The sequence below is a fragment of the Fulmarus glacialis genome, unplaced genomic scaffold, assembly GCF_000690835.1.
Source record: "Fulmarus glacialis isolate BGI_N327 unplaced genomic scaffold, ASM69083v1 scaffold2683, whole genome shotgun sequence".
In the NCBI taxonomy this organism is placed as follows: Eukaryota; Metazoa; Chordata; class Aves; order Procellariiformes; family Procellariidae; genus Fulmarus; species Fulmarus glacialis.
Genome location: NW_009202090.1, coordinates 29795 through 56746, shown reverse-complemented (window position 1 = coordinate 56746; position 26952 = coordinate 29795). Strand labels below are relative to the sequence as shown.

Sequence of the window (26952 nt, the reverse complement as noted above, 5' to 3'; positions counted from 1 at the left end):
TTCCAACCTTAATGATTCTATGATTCTCAGGAGACCTCCAGTCCTGCTCAGAGCAGAGTCAGCCATGAGGTCAGACCAGGTTGCTCAGGGCTTTAACCAGTTAGGTCTTGGGAAAACTCCAGGGAAGAAGATAGCACAACCTCTGCGGGCAACATGCTCTGCTACCTGGCTGTACTCATGGTGGGTAAGTTTTTCCACATACCAAGTCAGAACCTCTTTTTGTTTCAGTTTACCTCCATCATCTGTTGTGCTCCCACCCTGCACCACTGGGAAGATCCTGGCTCCATCTTCTCAGTAACCTTCTCCTGGGTACTGCCAGGCTGCTCTTGGGTCCCAGTGAAGCCATTTCTTCCCTAGGCTGAACAAGCCCAAGTCCCTCAACCTCTCCTCATAGGGCAAGTGCCCCAGCCCCTGACTATCTTGGTGGCCCTTTGCTGAGCTCGCTCCAGTTTATCAATTTCATTCTTTTTACTGGGGATGCCAAAACTAAATGTGGTATTTTAGATGTGGTCCAGCAAGTGCTCAGTAAAAGGTGGTATTGTTTCCCTTGATCCACTGGCTAGGCTTCTGTTGACACAGTCCAGGATCTGTTGGCCTTTATTGTTGTCATGGCACACTGCTGGCTTATGTTCAGCTTGGTGTCTACCATGACCCCTAGGGCTTTTTCAGCAGAGCTGCTCCACAGCCAGCAAGATGTTCATCCTTCCCACAGGAAAGACTTTGCATTTGGTTTTGTTCAATTTCATGAGGTTCCTGTCAGGCCATTCCTCCAACCAGACTAGATCTTTCAGTGGTAGCCCTGCCCTTGAGCTCACTGACTGATCCCCTGTTTGGTGCCATCTCCCAACTTGGTGAGAGTACTCTATCACCAATTCCAGCAACACGCTTGTCAACAAGAGAGGTCCAGACCTCTGTGGTACTACCAGCGATTGCTTCATACTCTCTAGGGAGAGTGTGACCCATTGACCACTGCCCTCTGATCCCCATCATCCAACCAGGTTTTTTTTAGCCATCCTAGCTGTCCGCCTGTCCAGACCGTAATGTTTGAACTTGGGTACAAGAATATTGTGGAAGACAGTGTGGAAAGCCTTGCTGAAGTTGAGATAAATGACATCTGCTGCTCTCCAGCTTGTCCACAGATACCATCCACTGCCAGTGTAGTGGTAGAAGCTCTTCTTGCTGCACTTGGTGTCCCTTGCAAGTATCAGTTGTAAGTGAGGTCTGGCTTTCCTAACATCACACCTCCTTGGTAGCCTGTACCTGCTTCCACCTCCTGAATGCCAACTTTTTGCATTGGAGCTCAGCCATGGGTTCCCTATATAAGTATGTTTTGACTGGTCACTGTTGTGCTACTAGGTGAAAGACCTCCAGAAAGAAACTTTCTCTGGAAGAAAATTTGCTGCTGGCAAGTATGTGAAGAACAGAGGGAGAGGGGAGTGCCATCTTGTAACCTCTTCTAATTCTTGTTATCTGAAGCAGGACCTGAATTAATGTTAAAAGCATGTGCAGATGGAAGTGCTGTATTTTTAGGCTGATATGTTTCTGCCATAGAAAGTGGTTTACTGCATACAGCAGAGCGCTGCACGTGTACACATTTATTTTATGTTGATTAAATCTGTTTAACTTTTCATTTAGAATTAGTATAAGAACATTAATGTAAACCTAAAAAAGCGATGTTTGCTAATATTCTTCATGTTTAAAACATGTTTCTGCCCTACATGGGAACAGTCGATTCTTCTTGTTTTGGAGAAGAATGCTGATTGTATTCAGTTTGTGGGTTTTCACGGTTTTTGAAATACATTTCTAGAGCATTTCTACACACTTCTCTTCCTTTGCAGATTAAATTTTATTGTGTTTAACACACAGTCGTATTCATCTGGGTTTTGAATGTAAGCCCTTATGTGCTTGGTGGTCAGGCTATAATAATATTGTGCGTTACCAAGAACCTGCAAAATGTTCCAGATGAAAACAATAAAAAAGTGATTTTTCTCTTGCTGTTATTCAGATAGCTTAGAGAGTGCTTCTTCCATCAATGTGTGTACAAGAGGCTGGGAAAACCCCCCAGTCTAGACACAGGGCATGTTGCATGATGGGAGCTACTTTCTGTGCTCCACATCCTGTTATGTTTACTGCTTTTAATTAAGTTGGCTTTCCTGATGATACACTTAGCTTTCCCATTGCAATTACAGCCGCATGAAGTGTCAGCAGGTGTGTGCTTAGGGCAGTAATCTAGCTGTTGATTTATTCTTCCATTTGATTTGAAGCCAGCATGGAGGAGGGAGAGGGGAGGCAGCGTAGTAGTTTTGCACGCTTGCAGGCGTCTTGAATGGCTGGCACCATACAGAAACGGAGACCTGGATTCGGGCCAGGGCCACCAATTTAGCAGTGAGCAGCCACAGGAAGGGCCTGTTTGCATATGTAGTTCAACGCAAGAACGTAAGTGCACAGTTTGTATCGTGAAGGAAGACAGCCGTAATTATCAGACCATCTGTGTATAAAGGCAACAAAAACCCACCACCATTGCTCAATCCTGTGTGGCCTTAAACAATAAAGGTACAAAACATCACAACTAGCTTCAATAGTCTGTGCCCTTAAGGTGGTATATTCCTTGCTTCAAATAAGGGGCTATTCCCTTGATGTTGATGGATTTGTTGAGGTTGTAGTCCCGACTGCTGTAGTCACCCAGCCACTAGATGCCTTGCCAAGCACTTGAATTTGCTTCGATGGATCGGTTGTCCAATGCACAACCTGGGGAGAATTAGGTTATCAAACTAACAACCAACTCAACTTGCTAGCAGTGAGTCTTGAGAAGGGGAGAGGGATTTAATATCTCAGTCTTCACAGGCAATCAAGCAGGTGACTGACCTCATTTGAGATTTGAAGCTCTGAACAATATTGGAGTTGCTGGCTGACCAGGCGTAGACAGCCTATTCTGAGAGAGGAGAGGAGGGAGGAAAGGGGGGCAGTCTCTGTCTTCCAGTGGAGTATTCCTCTGAAACCAGACTCTGCTCTGGCTGAGGTGGAGGAGGGAACCCAGTCCCACACCCCTCTCATTTCCAGAGGATGCAATAACCACAGTTGTGGCTTATTATGAGTTTTTCCTGTTGGGGCTGTTTGACTTGAAATATTCATCAGAGCATTAACTCTTCCGTGTCCTGGGCAAGAACCTTAATGTGAGGCTGAGAAGGAATTTCTTCTGGCTTCCTGTCAGTGGGACAGAAAGACTTGTACCTGGTTTGAGCTCCAGTGGACAGCATCAAGGAGCACTTGACCCCAAAGTCACCTTGAAGCTTCTAACCCTTTTTGGATAGGGAGACCCTGAATTAAAATTTTGAAAGACTTGGTGGCGCCTAACTGTTGGCCATTAGTATCTGTGTCCTTCTCTGTGTATGCTCCTGCACTGGCTTGGAGAAGAAAAAAGATTTGCTATGCATTAGTATGTTAAATTCAGGTAGATAGCAAATTCTTGAACACCCATCGCCCCCTGCCAGCAGATGGCTTATAATCTCCTAAAGCAGTGTTTAGATGCAGTAGGACTGCTCGCCCACTGGGAGCAGCTTGAGATATGAAGAGCTAATCGTGTATTTAATAAGGGGCCTGATGATTAACTATAAGTCCTCATTCCTGTTGGTGTGAGAAATTTACAATTCCACCTCCAGAAAATTAAAACTCGTCATACAGATTATCTATGGCTTACTTTTGCCAGAGCCTTAAGCTATGCTGTTTCTCTGCTTTGTTCTGTGAAAGAAAGGCCTGCAGCCTACATTGAAAAATGGCTATTTAAGGTACCATATACTGCCACTGGACGAAGACCAAACTACAGGAATTCTTGCTAGGTTCTGCCACAGGAGGAACAAAGAAAATTTCTATGTGCTGGCCAGAAAGCCATGTGGTGAGACTTGCTGCCTTTACAGACAACAAGGATTGTCCCAAGGAGAGTAGGGTGGCTTTCCTCTTGGGCTCTGAGAAGAGAGGGCTGGGGTTATGGCAAGTCATTGGGTAGCAGGTTTGTAGAAAGGTCGGTTTGATAGGAGCAGCTGAGTAAATACTTCTCATCCCATCAGAAGTGGGGGAGGATTTACCATATTCTGCTGAGTTCTTGCACAGAGACGGTGTTTATAGGCTTTTCACCCAAAGAATAATTGAGAAACAATCCCTTTTTTAGCTGTTGCCTGCTCTTGTTTTTCATGTCTGTGTGAAGGACAGGAGCCAAGTGTCTTGTCTCATTGTAGGAGATTTTAGTTGTGTTAGAGCAGACAGGAATCTAATCTGAGCAAATATTGTTTCTGTCTCTGTTGTTTCTACTCTGTAGAAAAAATGACCTGACAAGCCCCTTCCCTCCTTTTTGCCTTACGTTTTCTAAGGTAGTTAAGGGCTGAGTGATTTATCAAGTGCCTGGGTAACTACATCTCTAGTGCTCTCCTGGGTACCAGCAGCAGTGTTTTACTCTCAAGTACAGATGTTCCACTGAGGTCATGACTGCGTTCATCTATGAAGCAGTTATATTTGTTATATATGTATATATATATTCGCCAAAATCAGAGCTACATTTTACAAGGCACTGTTCTTGCATGCACTGAGGGATCACCTTTGCTATGTATAAGAAAAGAAAAGAAATGTTTTTGGGTGCAGAGAACCTGTGACTGCAGGTAACTGTGGTGGAGTTGTGTCCCTGCTGAAAATTAGGCCGTGTACACAGACATGCCAAGGGGACACAACCAGCTCTAAGACCAAGGCTGGAAGGCAGATGTTGCCTATCACTCTGCTCCACCAGCCAAAGACATTGCTCGTGTTACTGCTCCTCAAGCATTTAAGTGAATGCCAGTGGAGGGATGTAGCCTTTGTCTTTCAGTGTCTTTCTGGAGAGAGATTAAAGCACTTAGGGACTCAGAAATAGTTAGGTGGGACTCCTGAGTGCAGAGTTGGTCTCTGTGTTTCAATTTCCATGCTCAGTGGGCTGCTGTAGCAATATGGATTCCTTGGAATAACGTCTCCACCATGCTTGTAGCGTTAAGCTCCTCCACTTCTCTGATGGTCTTCCCCATGTATGCAGTTAATAACCCGAGTCTTTCCTTACACAGCAGTACAGGCAATGGCTTTGCTTTGAAAACTGCTTTTTTATAGGGAAATGCACATGCAGAATGGTCTGAAATGAATTAATCAATGGTGAAATAAACTTGGTAGAAAAATAACTCCCTCTCTTTCAGTTACTTGGTATGCTTTCTATTGATCTTCTTCCTCATTCCTCATCCTTCAGGTCTAATTCTGAATCTTGTGGCAGTGTAGTCCTGTTGAACTCAATGGCATTACTCCTCATTCATAGCACAGCCAAGACTCTGAGCTTCATCAGAGTTGTTTCCACTAGTCACTTTGTGGTGGTTGCCTGCTTTGTTTTTCTTTTTGTTTCATGGCTCGTTTGATTTTTCTCTGTTCAGCATCACTGTATCCTGGCAGCTGAGTTCCAAGCAGATTAAATCTTTTTTCTTGTTCTTTTTCTTATCCTTTTTTTTTTTTTAAACTTCTTTGTCCTAGAACAAGTAAATACATATGCACACTTAGCTGTCTGCTTTCATCTGTTCAATGGTAAGCAGACCTGAGCCTTCTGGCTTTGAGGGCTCAGCATTGAGTCTGCCTGGAGGTGACCCAGTCTTCAGCTGTCCATCCCTTCTTGTGAGCACTTGTGGTTCTCCTTCTGGTCTTTTGCCTGTGCCAGTGTTAGGACCACAGCTGGGACTCCCTTAGCTTCATCTGATGCTACTAGCCATCCCCCCAAAATCTTTCTCTTCTGTTCTTAGTTTTGGTCTCTTGCTACACCTTCCTTTACTGAACTTCCTGGCTCCCTTTTGTTCCCCCCCATTTAAAAAACTGCCAGTGCTTCTTGTATTCCAGTCAATCCCAGTTTGCTTCATAGACCTTACATACATGCAGCAATCGTTTAACCTCTCACTGACATGCAGCCTTTTTTGGAATTAAAGTCATGCTTGTCTATAGGACGTGGTTGGAAATCATGCAGTTTACTGTGTCTGGTTGTTGTGGGGAGTTTGTGGTTTTCTTTCACCCTTCTATCCTCTGTCCCTGTGTCTGCAGTAGGGTTTCTGACACTACACGTGGATTAACAATTTATGTTTTGTTCTACTCTTCCAAAAGACATTGCTAATCAAACATCTTAAATGTTAAATCAGGTTTTGGCACATATGATGCAAACGGTCTAGAGAGGAAACCTAAGAACACTACAGCCTGCATTTCAAAGGGATGGCGTTGGTGGAGAATACCCATGCTGGGTGAGGACAGGGAATGTTGTCGGACAACTGTGGCTATACAGTCTGCTGAAGACTGTAATCCTTGCTTTAGCTCTTTAATTTCTCCAGTTTTCAGCAAGTGCAAGTCAGAGAATTATTTTTAGATGCAGTTCTTTCCTGCAGCATCTCTGTTAAGAAGGGACTTGTTCAGCTATGTAGATGCAGGTAGAAATGGAAAAGAGCTTCTGGACCATTTCATTGAACAGTTATTATCCACAGAAGGCATGCAAGTACAGGGTTTGTTTGTGGGGTTTGGGTCATACCGTATACCCTTACGTGAAACTTTGTGCTTTGCTTGTCCATTAAGGAAAGTAGTTCAGCATCATGATTTAAGTGTGAACCCATACAAAAAGCTTGTCGCTGTGATCTGACATGCAGTGTAACTTTGATCTCTGACACAGCAGTTCCGTGGTGTGCTAGCAGTGCAAGTCATTGGACATGCAGATGCATTCATTTCACTCTACTGAATTATGAATGAAAAGATGTACCTTCTAAATCATAAATCACATTGCAGACAGTTTTCAAAAGAGAGACTGTCTGCTTGGTGAAGTTGCAGATTAGCAGAGTAACTAATGGATCATGTCTTACCCTACATAATGGGTTGAATTTTGATCTATGAAACAAGCATTGCCTTAGGGAAGGGCAGTTCTCAGGATCATCGTTGATGTGTGAAAGAGGGAAATTGTCTTTAGAAATGTCTTCTGTAGGAGATGGGCTCTGTCCAGTTCAGATCGATAGTAAGGCTCGTTCTTCTGCAACTGGCATTGGGCACAACCAGTCCTTCGCCGTTAAGCAGAGCCAAAGCAGAAGTGTAATTTAAAGGATATGCATATCAATTCAATAAATATATGTGTGTGTGCTTAATTGTTTTTTCTGAACCAGGGTCTTAATTCTGCTGGGATTTGCTGTCAGGCAATAATAGATAGTACGTCGAAGACTGATTATACTTAAGCTTGTATGTTACTCCATTAATAAGCTGATTTTATTGTTGCCTTTTGCCTGCTAATAAATATGGCTTTTGTAAGTAAGTTAATTTTCTTGTAATTGGGATCGATGTTGGCAGAAGTTGTGTTGTTTTTTCATAGTGCATTGAATGAAGAACAAGAGATCAGCAGGGTTTCTGCGGTACCCTGACGGCAGTATCAGCAAACAGGCCGTTTGTTCTTCCACTCTTTTTTGGCGCTGCTGGGGAATACAAACAGCAGGTTGTAATCATGGTATCATCCTTGATTCCAGGCTCCTACATACGGGTACCTGTGTCTATACTTGCAGGCACACAGAATCAGCGCCCGTTTGGTTTTATGGGTAAAAGTGAAAGGGTTACTAGTGTCAGATCTGAAAGGGATTTCCCTCGAGGTCATGATACTGATTTAGCTTCACAGATCCACCCAGCAAATACAGTGCTTAGCCTTGGATGAGTTGCCTTGGAAAGCTTACTGGCTGTTGTAAAATGGAGCTTCTCTAAACACAGCTGTAGTGAGAGACTCCTCGAGCCTTTGCATCATGGTTTTTGGCTATTTGAAAGTGCAGTCATCCGTGTAGGACATGAAACTTCTCTTTGATGGCCTGTTTGTTTGCCATTCAGTGGTCTCAGGAGCTTCATAAACATTCAGCAGTTGAGCCTTGCTGTCTTCCAGCTGGTACTTTAGTCCTCTTTTGCAGGAAGAAAAGCTAAGCCACTGAGGCTTAAAAAATGGTGCCGATATGTAGCCTGGACAATTTGGAGATTAAAAATAAAAAGTAAATTCACGTACTAGGCTCACCATACAGATGCTGTTTTAATTTTGGTGGTTTGAACGATCATAATTATATATTTCAAAATAGCCTTTTCCCATCTCTTCTGGCTCTGGAGGAAACAGATGCAAAATAAGCAAGGCAAGGGTGGGCACGAGGGAGGCGTACGTGCAGCCTCCCTGGGCTCTCTGTTTTAGTTGAGCTTTTAATACAAGTTCGGCTCTTGGGGCTTGATCTGGGACATGGCACCAGAGGCCTGCCTGGCGCATCTGCTCCCCGTCCTGCTTGTGGCCGGGTGTAGGTGTCTGGGCTGACAGAGCCAGTGTGTGGAGGCAGAGATAAAGACTGCTCGCATCCCTAAAATCCTTCTATAATTTGGCCTTACTTGCTTCAAGAAAGGCCACAAAAGGGCAGTCCCCCAGTGATGTTGGGAACTCCTTCCCTTTCTTTCATGGATGTGATTGTGGCTCTTTCTTTTAAAACGTCGAACCGCAGGAGTGGGTGGGAAGCTTTTTTATTTGCTAGCACAGGTTGCCCACAAAGGAAGAGATCGACGTTCAGTTGCCACCTCCACCTCCTTCCTTCTAGATTTACGGGTTCTGTTTCCTGGCCCTGGCTCTGCTTTTCTGGCCCGACAAGCCTTAAAAAGTCCTTGCTGTGCAACATCAGCGAAAGGAGCAAGTGCCCATCAACATGGATGAAGTGCTCCAACCACGCAGTGTGTTAAAGGGCAAAAGGGGTACCATGACCACTGTTTTAACAGAAGGCAGCGGCTGCCACCCCATTTCATAAGGGGCCTGTTTCTGTCCATGCATTTAACATATATCTTGAAAGCTCATGTTGGGTTGATCCACTTGGGGAGCATGGAGGGATGCTTAATTTCTTGGTCCCGATGGGACTCAAGTTAATGCTTACTTGCTAAGTCTTATTAGTAGTTTTGTGAGATCTGGCAGCTTTGAGTATGAGCAGTTGTTAGGGTCCTGGCAAGCTTTAAAGAAGAAAGGTTGGAAACTGGGACACTTTCAGGTTCAGGGACAGCAAAGTGGGTGTTTTGTCTTTTGGCCTGAACAACTTACTCTGCTTGAGTCTCAGACTGGGTGCCTGAGTATATTAATGGACCTTGCCATGCTGATCATGTCAGATCCTCCGGCTTGCTTAAATAAATCCTGCCTACTTGTCATCAAAGAGCATGTAACTGTTTTCACTTGCAAAACAACTGATTATGTATCCATAGAGCATCCTCCTCTGGCCCCAATTAGAGGCTGAAGCCTGTGTGACTTGACATATTTTGTGAGTGAAGGCTTGTTAATTGAGCTTGTAAATGTGTAATTGTCTGTACAATTATCCAATTGATTTTTTTTTTTTAGCTCTGCATACAAATATGGGAGCACAGTCATGCAGTTGGGCAAATTTTCCAAAATCAGGTGCTTAATTAAATCTGTGCATTGAGCATATAGCTGTGAACACACTTAAAAAGATTGATCCAGTTGTGGTAACCTCCTCTTTTCTTTTGGTGTGTCGATATGCTAATCTGAATGTTTTCATCTAAGTCTGTCACATACCATAGCTTCTGTGTTGCCTCTGTCCTTTTTCCTACTAAATATGTTTCATTGGTGTGGGAAATGGCAGTTACCATAGAAATTGTTCAGAGGTAGCTGTTAATATATGTGCTACCTTTTAGTGAAGTGGTACCTTGTGCTTACAGTGGCTGGTGCTATAATATCTTTAAAATGGTTCTACTCCATATGAAATATTAATTTTAAATGTGGGGGGTTTTTTAGAGGAAAGCCTACTTAAATAACGGGAGTTGTTGGCAGTTGCAGTCCAGTGCAACTTCTGAGAAGCAAAAAATGACATTAAACTTGCAAATAACAGTATGCTTGAAGCTTTCTCTGCACTTGGTGGTTTCTCTGTTTGGAAGCTGTCGATTTGAAAAGAATGAGTGATCTGGCAGTTTTGACCTTGCAATTCTTGTTTGGTGCAGTGAATAAAACCCCAAATGGCTCATGTTTGAGGTCTGCAGTGTTCATTTACTGTGAAAGAAAACACAGTAATACTGCTTTTCTTTGTAACATGTCCTTTTATATAGACTTAAACACTACGTTCAGTCTTTTTGAAGTGGCTTTAAAAGAAGTATATAGGAAGGTAGTTTCAATAACATGCAAAAAGTTCCTGAATAGTGATAGAGCTGTGCCATGGATGTGTACATATAATTGACAACTTTATCCAGCCAAGGGTAGTCTGTTGTTATTCATAGACCCACAGAATGGTTTGGGTTGGAAAAGTCCTTTAAAGATCACCCTGTCCAACCCCCCTGCCATGGGCAGGGACATCTTTCACTAGATCAGGTTGCTCAAAGCCCCGTCCAACCTGACCTTGAACACTTCCAGGAGGCTTTACCTCCCAGGTTCATGGCAATGTCCTAAATAATGCCTTGGGCAGGGGTGCAAGCAGCGTCAGAGTTGGGGATGCCATTTCAATCGGAGTGACAACCACTCCCCTAACGCCCTTTTCTCTTTATTTCTCTGCAGATGTCGCTCCTATGAGGATTGCTGTGGTTCAAGATGCTGTGTAAGAGCTCTCTCTATCCAGCGACTGTGGTATTTTTGGTAGGTCAGGGCATCTGGGAATTTTATGTTTGTCCTGTTCTTGTCTTGTTTGTAGGACTTAAATCAGGGTATTGCCAGCCCTAGTATTTTAAAGTAAAGTAGGTACAAGTATGCAGTAATGTATATGTGTACATATAAAGGCAAGGACTTTGTTTTTTTGCTTATAAAATTCTCCCGATGTAGTGAGAAAACACTGGAAAAGGAGGTTACTTGTGTCAGGTTGACCTTTTCTGCTTCTACATCCTGCTGGTCTGTACAGGCAGCGGTCCCACTTTTATGCAAAATTGCTGAATTCCTTATGCCTGTCCCAGCTACTACCAAGCAGCAGTGTTTGTCCATTTTTTGGGGGCACTCGCTTTTAAAAGAGGATTGTATAAGATGGACTGTGCATTTAGACAGAGTTTAAGACATTCTTGCCAGCCGAATTGAGGCTTCAATTAAAAAGGAGGAGAAGTACATTTATGACTATGAGGATTTCACTGGAGATGACAGCAAGAGAAAAGAAGGCAGAAAGATTTGAGCTTGTGAAACCAGCAGGTCAGTAATCTGGATAAAGCTTAGACTAATCACTGTTATATATATAATTTAAAAAATAAGGTAAATTCGTTTTGGAGAGGAGTTTAAGAAAGCACCTGAGTAAAACCTTCTCATTACAGTAGACAGGAAGCAAAAGATCTCCTAGAAAACCTGATTTCAGGCATTTTTATTAGAATTTGAAGACTGCTTAAAAAAAAAGCCTTCAAAATTGAAACAAATAAACACTGAAAAACAGAAGCCTGATATATACTATAATACAGTGATTTCCCCAAGCTGACTGTGGGATTTCAGTGTGCAATCCTTACTGATATAACTGAGGAGCTCTGCATCTCAATCCCTGGGGTGACATCGTAAATCTCTGTTTTTCTGTTCAGAACAAATCCTTTGCAGGAACGCTGCCAAAAGGGAATGTATTAATATTGGCTCAGGGAAACAGGACCTCCTTCTGCTCTCATTTCCACCGTACAGACAAGAACAGAATTTGACCCTTTGCATGAAATACCTCTCGCTGCTATGCAGTGTCACACTCTTCCTCTTGAGCACCTGGGAATGCTCCAGAGGAGATAAGCATGGTGTGTAGGCTTGCCTTTGGCCAACTTCCATCCCTTCCAAAAGAGCACAGTTGTCATTGTCTTCCAGTAAAGGGCCCTGAAATGAGGTGGCAATTACAGGCAAAAGAACCATTTGGGTTTACGGGAGCTTGCATCAGTCTGCTGACTAATCAAGGAAACACAGTGAAAGCCACTGTCTGAAGAACAAAATCTTCTGACGTGCCCTTGCTGCATGTGCCTGTTTCCACAGCACCAGGGCAAGGGAATGATGAGGACAGTTTAGTCAGGTCAGAAAAAGAGCTGAGAAGAGAAGAACTGAAACAAAGTGATGTCTTTTTCCTTGAGAAATGTATGTCCCGTCTAGGAAGCACAAAGCAAAGCTTGTCATCTTCAGTGCTGAATGCTTCAGTCTTATGGCGTGAGCTTAAATGCCAGCTACCATATTGCCCATGGAAGACAAAATTAGCATCGAGTAATTTAAGAACATCTAAGAATCTTCTTTTAAGGGCAACTGCAGAATAGCATTCCTCTTTGTCCCCCACAAACCTCTTGGCCAGCCTTGATGCTGTAAGTGCGAAGCTTGTGTCCAAGATACGCAGTTTGTTTGTCCCCCACAAACCTCTTGGCCAGCCTCGATGCTGTAAGTGTGAAGCTTGTGTCCAAGATACGCAGTTTAAAACTGTACCGACTAGGAATTTCAGTTCAGCATCCTGGTGGCAAAGGTCAGGTATGAACCTGAACTTTCCAAAAGTTCAAGGATGTTTTAGTTTCAGATTTGTATTTTACATGCCAGAAAACGTTGGACGATAGTACTAATTGCTAAAGATGTCCATAATATATCCATAAGTGCCCCATGAGTGCTATCTCAAATGACATAGACTTGCTCTCAAGAGACAACCTATTTAAGAAACCCCGATAAAAGTCATAGGCTGATGATTGCTAGATGACACTCTTGTTTCTCTCAACAAACAGTCTGGGTTTGAGAGCTGCCTGAATGCGGGTGGGTTTTGACTTCCCTCTTCTCTTTGCCTAGGTTCCTTTTGATGATGGGAGTTTTGTTCTGTTGTGGAGCTGGTTTCTTTATCCGAAGGCGGATGTACCCTCCTCCACTAGTAGAAGAACCTACTTTTAACGTGTCTTACACCAGACAACCAGTCAACACTGCATCAGGTCAGAGACTGCTCATTAAACAAGTTTCACTAATTTCTTACATTTGCCAAGGCATTTAAAAAGGGTGGGTTTGGGGGTTTTGTTGGTTTGGTTTTTGGAAACTGTTGTATTTGGACAAGGGATTGCACTGCACTAAACCATGCAGCCGTCTCCTGTGATGAGTGAAGTCTTCTGCCTTTCAAACAGCATAATTCAGCTGCAGTGTACAGAAGTGTTTTTGAAACCCAGGATGGCAGGACTTTCAGTTCCCTTCTGTTGTAGTTCCTAATATCTTTACAGCTGTGTGTCCATGCATAGAGGGAGGCTAGCAAGTTCTCACTTTGCAGCACAGACAAAATGATAAGTATCCAAAATGAACAGTGACATGAAGAAAGAGTTTTAAATACAGTTGATAATATCTGGCAGAGGTGAAGGAAAGCCTAACATTTTTCTTCCATGGTCTGGCTATCTTGTAAGTGTTCTCTTTTTGATTTGCCTTTCATGCTCTGTACTACAGTATTTCTGCAGCAAAGTCATCCTTCTCCCCTTTTTAGTCTGATTGCTCTCTCTCTGGTCAGTAATGGTTGTGAGCATCAGGAGCATCTACTTAGTGATGGCTCCTCTGGCAATACTGCTTTCTAGGTTTGTTATTTCTTCCCCTCTGGCTGTTAGATAGTCCCAGTTGGGAGAATCCTGCGAAATAAGACTCAACTGTAAGCAGAAGATGTTTGTGCCTTATGGGAGCATTTTGAATGCAGCTGTCCCTAGCTGGAAGACCTTCTGCAGTGCTGAGATCATATCTGAGTGCACGTTCAGGTGCTTGCCTTCTCCCTGCCTCAGCAAGGCCAAACTGAGACGTTTATAACCATTCTCCAGATTGCATAAGCCGGTCCTAATTTGTGCCAGCGAAAGCACACACACACATATGCAGGCACGCTTGGTACACTTACACTTTTCCTCCCGGGCTGCCATTTTGTTGCGTGTTGTATTAGAGAGAGCTGAAGCCAGAGGATAATTACCTTTTCTGACAACTTTTTTTGGAATTGGCAATTTGTTTTTGTTTCATACTGGCTTGGAAGTGGAAATACAGCTGAATATTTTGTAAGGAGAAGGGGGATCTCTCTGAAAATTTGGTGCCTCAAACCTCTCTATCAAAAATTGTCTTCTGAACCATTACATCTCTGTGCAATGCTGTGGCTGCATCAAGACAGCCTCCTTAGAAAAGTGTCTTAAACCCCCGTCTAGCTAGCTGTGACTACGAGCATTGTGCAGAGATGCAGCATTCAGGCTCTCTCCCCTGTCATGCCTGCTATTGCACACCCACGTGCCTTGTGCAGGCTTTGGAAATGCTTTTCTTGCATCCTGAAGCATGTACCCATAAACATGCATTTTCCCCCCTCTCTCTCACAGGTCTAAATGGATAAAAAGATGTTACAGACACAAACTAACATTTTATTCACCCTTTTTTTTTAAATCCTAAGGGTTTTTTAGGGCTTCCATTCTGCATCTTTTTTTCTGCTTGACTGAAGAAGCATTTCCACAGAGAGTATTCATTTTTCAACAGTGGGAAGGGAGCCAAACTAACTAAACTGTATTTTTAAGCCTGAAAAATAACCTCAAAACTATGTGAACAGAGAGCATCTTTGGCTGGATTGGTGAATGCCGGATTTAATTTTAAAGCATGGTTTTAGTTTTTCATGGAACGCAAATTGAGGGCAAATATAAAATAAGCACAAGCCCTTTGGTGACCTGCTTATGCCACCTGCTTCCAGACTGTTATTACTGTTTCTTAAAGCTTTGGGCTCTAAGCTAACCCCACCAAAATTTTTTTTCTACTTTTTCTACTATTCTAGAAATATTCAACAGCAAAAGCAATGGGAATTACTAGTCAACCAAGTTCACATTTTCCTCTAGCTCCTCTTCCAGATTTGGTAGCAGTAGCCAGTTCACAGCTGAGGTGGAGCCCCTGAATCGTGGCTCCTTGCCCATCTCCCTCCTTCCCTGCAGTGATAACGGCAGCATCTTCTGCCATCCCAGCAGCAGCCTGGAGGTGGGAGTGCTTTTTCAGTGGACCTGACTGGGAAAATGGATCGAACGCCTCACCTACAAACAGCAGTTTGCAGACCTGGTTGTGTCTTTCACTTTAGGTCTGGCCTACATAGCCCCAAACTGTCAGTTCATAGCCCCAAACTGCTAGAAAAGGTTGCGTCCCTTTGAAGGCCCTTAACAAATACTTACTGAGCTGATCCCACAAGGAAGTTGATATTCAGATGTTGTTTTCTGCTGGGTTTAACGAACTGAAAAAATATCTCAAAAGATTGGTGTCCACACTTGCCCCCCACCAATTTAATAATAATACGTGGAAGTTCTAATGAAAATAATTCTTTTCCTAAGGAGCAAGCTGCAGTGAGCTACCTCAACCTCTCCCATTTCCCCATGCAGATGGAAACGGCAGAAATGCAGAGCTGGGCAGGATTTAACTTTAAAACAAAAATGCTTAAGAAAAAGGCTCCAGAAGAGGGTATTAGACTCGGCTCCTGTTCCCAGTCTGGCTCTCCTGCAGCTGCATGCTGACGCTATACATGGAAGCAGAACAAGGGCTTCTCGTCGCTGCGGCAAAGGAAGAGAGGCTGCGGAGCAGCCCTCTTCGCTCAGACAGGCAAAAGGAAAAATTACTGTGGTGGTGTGTTAAAAATTATTGTGTTAAGAAGGAAATAGCTGCATTCCCAATCTGCTTTCCGCCCTCTTTGCTCCCGAATGTCCAAACAAAGCTCCCTAGGCAGACACCCCAGGCTCTGGGACAGTTTGCATCCCCGTGCCTTATGGCTCGACCCATCTGATTTAATATTGTAAGGACACGTTTTTGGGTTCAGTATGTAGCTCCTTCCTGAATGCTTGACGTACTAAAGGATGCTTAAAGCTTCAAGAAGCCTGTATTCCTTCTGTGGCAATACTGAGTCCTAGTGTCACTAAGTAACGGAAAGGAATGATTGAGTGGAAAATCCCTTAGAGGCTGTGTCATTGTAGGAAAAACAGACTAGCACCAAAAGAAGAAAACCTGTTGCTTAGCCATGATTTTTTTTTTTTCCAGTCCAGCTTTATTTAAATAGACAGAGAGAAAGAGAAGAAAACTAATTTACATCTTGAGATAGAGACAATCTGTGACTTTAATTGCTGGAATTGCATTAACTTGTCCTCCACCACCCGCTGTGATATCTGAGGAGGGTTACACGCCACCTTTGTTATTCCTCATGGCAGCAGTCTCTGTTTACTCCTCATGTGTCACGGCTAAGGAATTTTGCGTTTGATCGTACATTTCCTTTCCTTGTCCCTGCAAGCTCCAACATCATTTCCTAAATTTAATCTGTGCAAAGCAATTTTGTCCCATTGTGTTAGCTAGCCATAATTGGCTTCAACTTGGGTTTTTGCTTCATACGTGTTTATTCCTTAGCCGTATTGTGCCTTGAAGGGAAATTATCTATTTGAGATGCACTCTGGCATACAAGCAGATCCAGTACATTACAAAATAACCTGTGAAGTCCTTTTGTAAGACTTGACATCTGAGTCAGGGCTGCAGTGGAAACCCCTTTGTCCATCTGGGATACCATGGCTCTCCTCTCTACAGGCACGGCAGCTTTTCTGTCCAGGGAACTGAGCAGGGCTTGCTGTTTTCCCTTTCAAATGGTAGTCGCTTGGGGCACTGGTGCCCTTTGTTTCATTAAATGATTTCCATTGCATGTGAAATTGAAACTTTTTGGTGAAGTCTCAAGCAGTGAATGTCATCCTGCAAGTCTGGGTTTTCTCTGGAATGGGAGAAAGGTGGCTCATTGTCCTTGCTCTGATGAACACTTTGAAAAAGCTTGTCCAACTGTGCAGAGCAGAAGCCCTGGAAGAGCACGACCGCTGCCTGATGCTTCTGCCGTTGTTGATACCTTTTCTCCTCTTCTCTTTCTTTCAGGGTCACAACAACCTGGAGTGCCATATTACACAGACCCAGGTGGACCTGTGATGAATCCCATGGCTATGGCTTTCCACGTCCAGCCCAATTCCCCACAAGGAAACCCGGTTTACCCACCCCCACCTTCCTACTGCAACACACCACCTCCCCCTTACGAGCAGGTGGTGAAATCCTCCACGTGAGGACTCTGGCTCTCTGACCTGACTGTGTGAGAAGAAGGTGCCATTGCAAAATGACCGAGATGGAGGGCATCCACCCTTTTGAACACTTGCTAGTTCTCCAAGTCCTCTCTCCCTCCCTTCCCTGCACCTTTCCTCATTAAACTTACTTGCAAAGGGGTGATTTTTAAATTTTTTTTCTTTTTTTTTTTTTTAGTAGAAGTGGATTTTTTCTTTGTCTTCAAAATGAGAGAAGTCGTCTTTGTAATGCTTTTAATGGAAACCTATATTTAAAACCTCTATGTCTTTCTCTTTATTTATTGTTCATTTCAATCATGGGTTTAATTGCATTGTGGCAGGCTGATAGCAGTTCTTTATGCAACCCCAGAGTGATGTGCACTCTCATAAAACCCCATCGCAGAAATGCCCTCATATAAGGCAAATGGCAGAGAAAGAGGGTAGAAATAGAAGAGGTAGGGCAATGCTTTTACCAGAAATGGTGGCCACCATCTTCTCCATTTATGTTTTTCTTATAAAACTTGGTTCTGATGCACAACAGAGATGCTGTGATAGAAACCCATGAGTGACTGGAGCACCAGTGTTGGTCGAGTCATGGCAGGGGCTTTGCCAAGTGCCCTAGAAAAGAGGGATTCATTACTTTAAAGGATGCATCTAAAAGCAAAGGACCAGGACTTGACTGTTTCTTGGCCAGCACCTGGACTCTGCCTGTGTGATTGGCATCCTGACTCCCCTTGTTTTGCCAATGGTGAGATTGTGTGAAACAGCCGATGAGCTAAGTGTCAGTAGTGAGAAGGAGATATAATCTCAGTGTTTGTGCCTCTCGACAGAACGGTTAGAAACACTGAAATACGTAGGTAAGTTTTCTTCCCTAAATTGGAAAATAATTACAGTAGGAAGGAATGGGAGCACACTTCCAGGTTTGCTCCCTTTGACATTGATGGGAGTTCTGTCCCTGAGAAATAGTAGCTTTCATTATGGTCTTGCTGGTGCCACAGAGTACCAAGTACCAAGAGCTGTCATCTCCAGGTGACAGATCTGTAAAACTGCTCTCCTCTCTAGGTCAGGCAAATAAATAACTTTTTGGGACTAGTGCTTAAGAGCAGTTCCTTGACCTGATGCGCAGATGGTTTGGCTTTCAGTGACTCTTAGCTCTTCACGCGTTTTGCTGTGAGCCACCCCAGGATTCCCAATTCACCGTCTCGTGCTCGTGGCTGACTTTCTGAGTGACCACAAGTCAACATCTTCAAATAAGCACAGAGCCCCTTTCCCTGTGAGGGCTCTCACACCCATTTATGTCTAGCAAAAATGTGAAGCTACTCTGAGACATGACTACATACTAATGGGACCTTCTCCCTTCATGCATATTCAGAGCCATGTCACTAACGAGTGACAAAAAGAAGATGCCATCACCACCTGCTGCTGAATGACCTGCAGAAACAGCATAGCTGAGGGTTAGGAGTCCAATATGGTCCTCCGGGTGCACGTTTACTCACTGCCAATACACCGACTGCTCCTGTGTCACTCCAGCCAGGGCACAGAGGTCACCGAGGTGGTTTGGAGTAATCTAAAGATTGCATAGGGAGACAGAGCTTTATTGTGCTGTTAACGCATACCAGTGGCTTGTGAGAACTTGTTCCTAGGCGGCAAGCTGGATTTGCAGAACTGGCAGAAAAGAGCATCCCTTTTATTATGAACATGAGTCTCTAACAGAAAAACGATTAAGGGTCACTGTTTCCAAAAGCTGCTGGTGGAGTTGGTAGTCATCTGGAGCTGAGGAGCTCATTCCTGCAGACCTGACTTGGGTGAACTTGTAACTAAGGCTTTCCCTCACTGTGCATCATAATAAGGGACAAAGCAAAGTACTTTTGTGTGTGCAGTATAGGCTCGGCGGACACTTAAGAAAACAAAAAAGTACATTTTATATATGATTACTAGGTCCATCTGCACACTGCAACTGTTTATTTTCTAAATTAGTGTGCACTTGAAGTTTAAAGCTGCGTATGTCACTGAATATGGTTGTGTATGCACGACATCATAATTTTTTAAAAGCAAATCCAACCTTTCTTTTTCTGTCAATAGAAATGACAACAGATCTCATGTTGGTAGATAGATGTTGTTAAGTACTTTTATATTATGAAATTTATCTGTGACAGCGGGCATTTTCCTGGACACATCGAATAGAAGCCTTTTATAGTGAATGCTTATGCTGTACATTGAAATTCAACTTCTGGTGAAGTTTTCCTGAAGTCTGGATGGTTTATTTGCTAGTTTATTTACTACCTCTTACAAAACATGCACTCCTGCTAGCAAACTTGCTTGGTCTTCTCTTGAAAACATGGCACCTGTGTAGGCATCCATATGAATTACTTGCAAACTGTTTACATGCCTTTCCTCTCGTTGCCTCGCTTTTGGAAGTTTTTAGGTTTTCTTTTATTTTTTCCCTTTTTTTCCTCTCTTAGTTTTAAAAAAAGAAGCGGGGAGAAAGAAGGGAGAAGCCCTGTAACTTTCGGTAGGGTGATATCAACAATATGAAGTTGACGGAGTGTGCATTGCATGTTTTGCAAGGTTCGGTTGGTAGGTTGGAGGATGGATGGAGCAGAAGTAGGTCTTTCTACAGTCTCGGGAGCTTCTATCGCTCATAAAACTTGTGCTGGCTTTCTTTTGAAATGCATTTTATTAAAGTAAGATTGGATGTTGCTGTATCTGTAGCCCTCTTCATTGCTCTTTCCTGACCTGTATGTTTAAAGGTCTTTCTATTACCAAGTAGAATTAAGAGTGTGACCTCTTGTGTCCAGAGGAGGAGAGGAGGCACGTCTAATGCCACCGACAGATTTGTACTCAACAGCACTTTAGCAAGCCAGATGCGAAACATGGGCTACAGGCGCACCACTGGAAAGGACTTCTCACCAGCAGGCAGTGATGACAGGTCAGGTGTGCAGTCCCACAGGTGAAGGAAAACACCATCTTCCGACAGGATTTTACCTGGCAGTAGTGATGCCCTGGGAGCTGCCAGCTGCTCCAGCTTCGCTAATGTGAACTTCCCCATGGTGTGTTGATGCTTTATCCGTTGGGATTCCCGTGTCGGATTCTCTGGATGCCACTACTGTGTCCTCTCTCTAACACAACAGAGATTTTGGTGCCTCACTGATGACGCAGGGTGGTGTTTTCACTGCAAAATAAGGTTGGTGCTGGTGGCTGGGAGCCCTGGGGTTGCGTGGGGCACTCCCCTGCCCCTTCCCGGGGGCACCAGAACAGGGTACGGGGCTGACTCCTCACCTGCCTTTGAGATCTCTCCATCTACATCAGGAAGTTGATTTAACGTGTTGTGGGGATCAGTCTCCTGGTTCTTGCAGAGGCGTTTGATACGGCGGGGGTTTAAATGCCTTGAACAGGGCTTGGGCAGGATGGAGATACTTAAGCCAAGCCACTGAGCCCAGGGGGAGAGCCAGGAACATAAATGATACCCCCCTTGAGGGTTTTTCTCCAGTTGTGCATCTTCAAAATGTGTCTGGTATACCTGTGAGGTAGCAGTGATCGGGAGGAACATGCCTGGGTGGGTAAGGAAACCTTTGACGTCTCTGCTGTTGTGACCCTGGCAGAAATGGGAATGAGAAGGAGGTCAGTACCTTTCTGCCACAATGAAATACCCAACTACGCCACTTTGAGAGAAAAGGCACTACCAGGGACTCTTGGTACACCTTGCCCGAAGCTCTGGTGTGGCCAGTCCTTTGTACGTCCAAGGCTTGTGCAACAAGCCCAGGCTGCGCTGTGGGATGGGGAGGGAACCTGCCCTTTCTGTGGCTGGGCAGTTGGTTTTCAGCCAGAGGTTTCGCTGTCAGTCCTGTCTCAATGAAGAACAGCAGAAGTTATGGATGGCGGGATGTGCTCTGCTCTCTTTCCTCCTTGGGGATCATGCAGGGAGGGAATGAGCAGAGGTCTTTGTAGGCTTGTAAGGACTCCATGATCCTTGTGTGCAGCTTGTGCCTCCTGGCATGCTGCCATCAAATTTGTCTCTGAAGGGCTATTAAAGGTGGTATTCCTGGGACGCTGTAGCTCTCAATAGGGAGTTGGCCATCTCCTCATGCCGCAAATCTTCCCGACCTCAGGTGTTTCCAGGGCTGTGGACCTGGCCACATTTCTGAGCAGGTTCCAGCTGCTAGTTCTTCCACCGTCTTTGGTGAGACTGAAAGGCCCCATTTGCTTCCCTTCCCATCAGCTGGCAGGGAGTTTCTCACCTGTAGGTAGCTGCGTGTGACCAACACACCATCCACCCTGCCTCTTCAGCTAGCGCTGCCCTACCTCCATCCCACCAGCCGTGTGTCTCCCAGGCCAGGGTGGTGCAGGGTGTGGACTTTGGACCCCAGATGGAGGGAATAGTTTATTTCTGAAGTGATTTTCAGGTCATTGATTGGACCAGTCTGGCTACAAATCCCGGAACACCTTGAGATTTGTTTTGGTTTACGTTCATCGATTGGCTGCCTGATGAGTGCTAAGGGTAAACGCTTGGGACAGATGTATCCCGACCCCTCCACACCCTAGAACAGACAGAACAGACCTTTTAAATATTGGTTTAGGGGGCAAGCTGAGGGTGAAGAGGGTGGGCAGGCTCTGCCTGCCTCCCCTTGCTTCCATCATGTGTGTGAACCACCCTGCTACTGGCTGCAGCCACGAAACCCCGGCAGCAGGGGATAGATGCGGGCAGTGCCAGGCAGCTGGTCATGAGCTGCCTGTCAAATGCGATGCAGACTGGGAGGTGCACAAATGCTCAGCTCGATGGCTTCGGGCAGAAAATCAATCCCAACCCCTGAACGGCTCTCCTCGACTCTTGCAGCCCCATCTTGCGTGGTGGCAGTTGTGGGCTGGCAGGGCTGCTGGTGCAGAAAATGCTGGCGGTCTGGGGTGCTGCACCAGGGAGATTTTTTTGTTTGGGGGCTGGGATGTGGATGACCTGGTAGTGGCAGACGGGTGGGTGTGACCCAGCACCAACAAAGGGACAGAAATTATCTGGCTTCTATCAGTAAAGGCGTGAAGCAGCACAGCCTGAAAACTTGCTGATTAGCATTGTGCGTGATGCTCTATGCCTGTGGTCAGCTCCAGGGGGTTATGCAGATGTTGGTTATCAGCCTGGGTTTGCTGGTGGGTTGCTGTGGTTTGAGTGGGGAGGAGAGGAAGAATACTCATGTAATACCATCTTTTTCTAAGTAGCTACTGTCAGGAGTAAGCAGGGGTGTAGAGCAACTCCATGATCATGGGACCAGCCTCGCAGATGCTCTGTGTCCTGCCTGTCCCAGGAGGCTTCGGGAATTATTTTCCTTCAGCATTTTTTTTTTTCCCCTCTTGTATGCCCCACACATCATCCTTCAGCCCTGGAGCAGGAGAGTGATGCCTCATTCCCCCTCAGAAGAAAAGCAGCAATGGAGATTCCTTTTTTGTCCTTCAGCAGGGCTGTAAAGCCTCTGAGCAGTCAGGCTAAAGCTCATCCTTCAGCCACTGGTGACACGGCTCTAACTGCCTCAGGCTCACGCTGAAGGCAAGGGCTGGCTGTTGCCAGAGCATCTCCTGACCCCAGGAGATGCTTTTTTCCCAGGAAAGTAAGTTTTCTTCCCATAAGGTGCCTTCCCTCCAAAGTGCTGCCTTACAGGCTATTGAGGGAAGGCTCCATATTAATGGGTGAATTAAGTTCATCGCAGTCTGAGGGTTCATAAAGTTTTGCTGCTTCTTCAGCCTTCCAGCAAGTACGCAGCCCTGGCCCTTGCTATCAGGCCCAGGGCACCTGAGAGACCTCTGCCAAGGTGTGGGCGAGGGAGCCCGTCGAGGCAGCGCTGTTGGGCTGAAGCCACTAAAGCAGCACAAGCTTATTCACGGATTTTTTTGTTCTCGCGTCTCTCCTCCACCTCCTCCTCGCTGGTGTGACTGGGTGCCCCATGGCTCATAGGAGAGGGGCAAACGTCACCAGCAGCATCCTGCAGTGCCTCCCTGTAATTAGCAGGCTGACGCATCAGTTGTGCTGCAAATAGGCCCCGGATTGACAGGGAGGGTACCAACCCTGCCATTTCGGTTTGGGGCTGCCAGGCAGCTGCGCCTGTGTTTCATTATCATGTTGGGAAAAGATAATGCAGTGACAAGCTTTTTTGTTTTGTGGGTGGGGTTTTGTTTTTTTTTTTTTCCTTTTCTTTAAAGCCCTGTGACAGCTTGCACTGCTGTGAAAACAAACAGCTGGGACTACATTTTCCAACAAGCTCTTCAGACTATGTGAAGACGCAAAGGAGGTATTGCTCTTTCTTCCCTACTTAAACAAATAAAAAAAAACCAACCCCAAAACCCTCAGATGGGTTAGTTTTATATGTCTATACCCAAGAAGCCACTTTTTGGCACACAGGTCAGCCAAGAAGATAAAACACCTTGTCAGATAGTGGAGCCTTACTTTTTTTTTTTTTCCCCCATTTTTTTCTTTTTCTAGTCTAACTAATGCATCACTGCTAATGCAGTAGATGAGAGAAACGGGCCAGGATGTCTTTGCAGGCTCCGTGGCTGTGGGAGCCCTCCCCTCTGACACCATGTCGCTGGGGGGCTGAGCTGGCTTCTGGGATTTTACGGTTGTTTGTATTCTTTGACAGGGAAACTACTGCGGAGACACCATGCAGGGGAACATCCGGCATAAGGCAGTTTCTACAAAGCAACTGCTTGATACTAATGCTATTAAAGAGGAGAGGTGCAACTGGCAGCCACCGTCCCAAGGGGCTGGGTGCTGCAAGGCGAAGGGGACAGCAGAGAAAACAGAGGGAACAGTGACAAGTTAATCAGCCCTCGACCCCAGCCCCTGCAGGTGGAGGTAGCTCCTTAGCTGCACGTAAGTGTTATTTTGGCTTTATGTAGTGAAAGAAGTCACAAGGATAGGGGTATGCGTCTCTGTACATAGTTATTGCCTGCTGCCTAACCCTAGCTTATCTAACAGCTACAGCTGGCTTTACAGCAGCCCGCTTGTAGCTGTTGAAGAGAAGCGGTGGCTGAAGACAGGTCACTACCGCTCCCTGCGTGCGAATCACGGCTGCTTTGCTGGGCAGAGACTGGGTTCCTGCGCCTGTGCACCGATGTGAAACCAGTGAAAACAAATGGGGGGAAAAGTGAACAATTTTACCAGGAAAAAGACTGCTGCATCAGAACACCCTGATGGGACAGGGCTCAGGCAGCACACTGCTGCTTACCTATTACCTGACAGGCAGCACACATGCTTCCTCCTACGTCTCTCTCTCTCTATCCTACCCTGTTTTGACGTGCTAGAAAAGCCCCAACGCATTTATCTAGCTACAGCTGAATTTGTACAGATTATCTTCAGGTCCCTACATATGCTATTAATTCAAAAAAGCAGCAGTTGCTCTCAGAGGCAGAGGGCTTTGTGAAACAGAAATACTGCCCCTTGCTTACAGCAGACTTGACGTTTTCTTCTGTTAAAGCCTAACTAGAGAAAAACATCAAGCTTTCTCAAAGCTGGAAAACTGATGTTAGTCAGCTGGACAGAGAAATTTCATACATGTGTTCTTAAAAACCAGCTAGTCATGAGTCAGGCTTTAGCTGCAAACTCTTCAATGGGACCTATGTGACCAGAGAGGAAAGCAACGCTTTGCACTAAGCAATGTACACAAAAAATCACCTGGGAAAAGCAGCAGTAAAGAGGTCTTCAATGCTAGTAAAAGGTGAAGGTTTAAAAAGGCGATTTGCCCACACTCTGCATGTGTTTCATTCTGCAGGACTATGAGATAGGGAGGTGGTTCGGCAGTCAGGTCAGTGGGACAGCTATTACCACAGTGCTGGAGGGAAGGAAGGAGTACAACAGGAAAAAAAAAAAAAAGGAATCACACAAATTACCACCGCGTAGCTTGATCTTTATTAGTAAAGCCAAAGAACAAAACATCAGCATTTTTTTTCCTCTTCTTCTTCCCGAAGAACATCTCCATTTTTAACACTACTGCTTTTTGCAACAGATGGACTATTACACACGGACAAAGCAAACCAGGGAAGAGTAAGACATTTTCCACATTTTAGTTTGATGTGATTTCTGAAAACAATGCCTTGATGAAATGCATTTTTTCACCTTCACACAATAACCTTTCTTAATGGGCCACCTAGATATCACAACACTGTGACGAGCAGAAAGGAGGAGCCACAGGGAAAGTCACGTCAGGAAGACGAGGCAGACGCGCTGTCAGACACTTCCTGACTCAATACGTTACGTTTCCAGTCTTGCATAATTCCAAGAGGATTCTGCCGGAGAATGACGGTGCCAGGCCCCGCTGCAGCAGAAGGCTGGCTACGGTACAGAAAGAGCTGGTAGCTGACTTGCTCATTATTTTGACGGGTGCACTCAAGCATCTTGGAGATCTGCTCAGTATTAAGCTGTTCTAAGTGTGTATATACCAATATATTTTTTAAACCATCAAGTTTTAATTCCCCTTGGGCTCCAGCCAGCCACAATCACCTCCCACAAGTGCCACTCCAAGCTCAGCAGCCAAGGCGGCATATATGTGTATAATCACTGAATGAAAAAACCTGCCTGTTGACCCCCTAGTTAAGCGGTCAGTGGAACACATGCTTGGGATTTGCCGGGAAGGCCAGTGGCTTCTGTTCCGTGTTTGCAGGCGGTTCCTGCAAACCTGGCAAGCCCTGTTAACCTACCCCACATGCTCTGCAGTCACAGCGGAGGGGAAGGAAAAAAGGGGTGGGGGTGATGTCAAACAGGATCAGAGCTGGCATCTATCTCGTTTGTTAGAATTTCTGTGAGACTTCACCCTGGGCAAGTTTCCTCCCTGGCTTATCTATGGGCAGGATCAGTGACCCACAGGCTGATGAAAGAAACATAGTTAGACCTTAGTATGCTTGCCACAGAGGAACATCTCATTTGAGATGGCCTCTACTGGCACATTCTGTGCATTGCCTCCCGTAATCAGCTCTCCCCGTTCCTCACTGATCCCTCTGCTTTCTGCCGCTCTGCTCCAGTTTGCTTCACCCCAGCTGCTTGCCATGCAGCACCCCTCACTCCCACTGCCTTTCAGCATTTTCCCTCATCCCTGGCTGTCCAGATGCAGCTGGGTTTGGTGTCCCCCACCTCACCTCCTGCCCTTTGCCGGAGGGGTGGAAAAGTCTCTCCTGCTGCTCCTGTGTTTTAGTTCTTACCTGACAAACCAGCAGAGGAGCTACACTGTGACATTAAGCTGTCCCTGCACTGGCACTGCTGCTATTGCCCAGCAGAACTGAATGTAAAGATTATTAATACCCCAATGGATTTGGCAACAGATACTATAAAGTTCAAGGAAATCACCCGCTACCATTCAGAGATTTATGCAGGAACAACAACGCATCTCCAAGCCTGACTGCAAACACTGGCACTCAGCAGATGGCCCACAGGTCACATATATCCCAATGCACGCCTGAAAGGTCAAAGTCTCTGCCATCTGTCACACTCCCACCCGACAGAAGGTATCAATTAAAATAAGCACCTGGAGTGACAGAGCACAAGGAGACCTGGGGGAAGGATGACAACAGCTTGAGTGAGTGAGAGTGCGCTATGCTTACTTACCTGTCCCAAGCAGTAAGTGTACTTACTACCTGGAACACGTAAGCCTGCTGTAAGCGTACTTACAGTCCCACTTCTCCCAAACCAAGAGCCTGATACTCAAGCACACCTGGAGGCAGGACTAGTATTTCACAACCCCACCACACTACAAGGGGAAGCAAAGCACTGGCAGCACAGTTAAAACTAAGGGCAAAGGGCTTTTTCTGTTTGGATTTTAAGATGAAATCAACTTCAATTACAGCCTCTAGCAATGGTTTCATATTGCTCATTAACCTTCTGCAGCCTCCACAGGCAGCTGGTATTTATCGTTCCTATCATACTATATGGGCTAAATGCAGCAGGGCTGGGAAAGGGAGCGAAGGGCC

General features: G+C 45.2%; 1 protein-coding gene across 1 annotated transcript; it reads left to right on the top strand.

Annotated features, from left to right (window-relative positions):
• The first annotated feature begins 1040 nt into the window (after positions 1-1040).
• On the top strand, positions 1041-17297 carry VOPP1 (vesicular, overexpressed in cancer, prosurvival protein 1). Its single transcript, XM_009574149.1, has 4 exons — positions 1041-1210; positions 10565-10642; positions 12764-12900; positions 16838-17297. The coding sequence occupies exons 1-4, from the start codon at positions 1041-1043 to the stop codon at positions 17017-17019; spliced, it is 567 nt and encodes a 188-aa protein (XP_009572444.1). The 3' UTR covers positions 17020-17297.
• The last annotated feature ends 9655 nt before the right edge of the window (positions 17298-26952 follow it).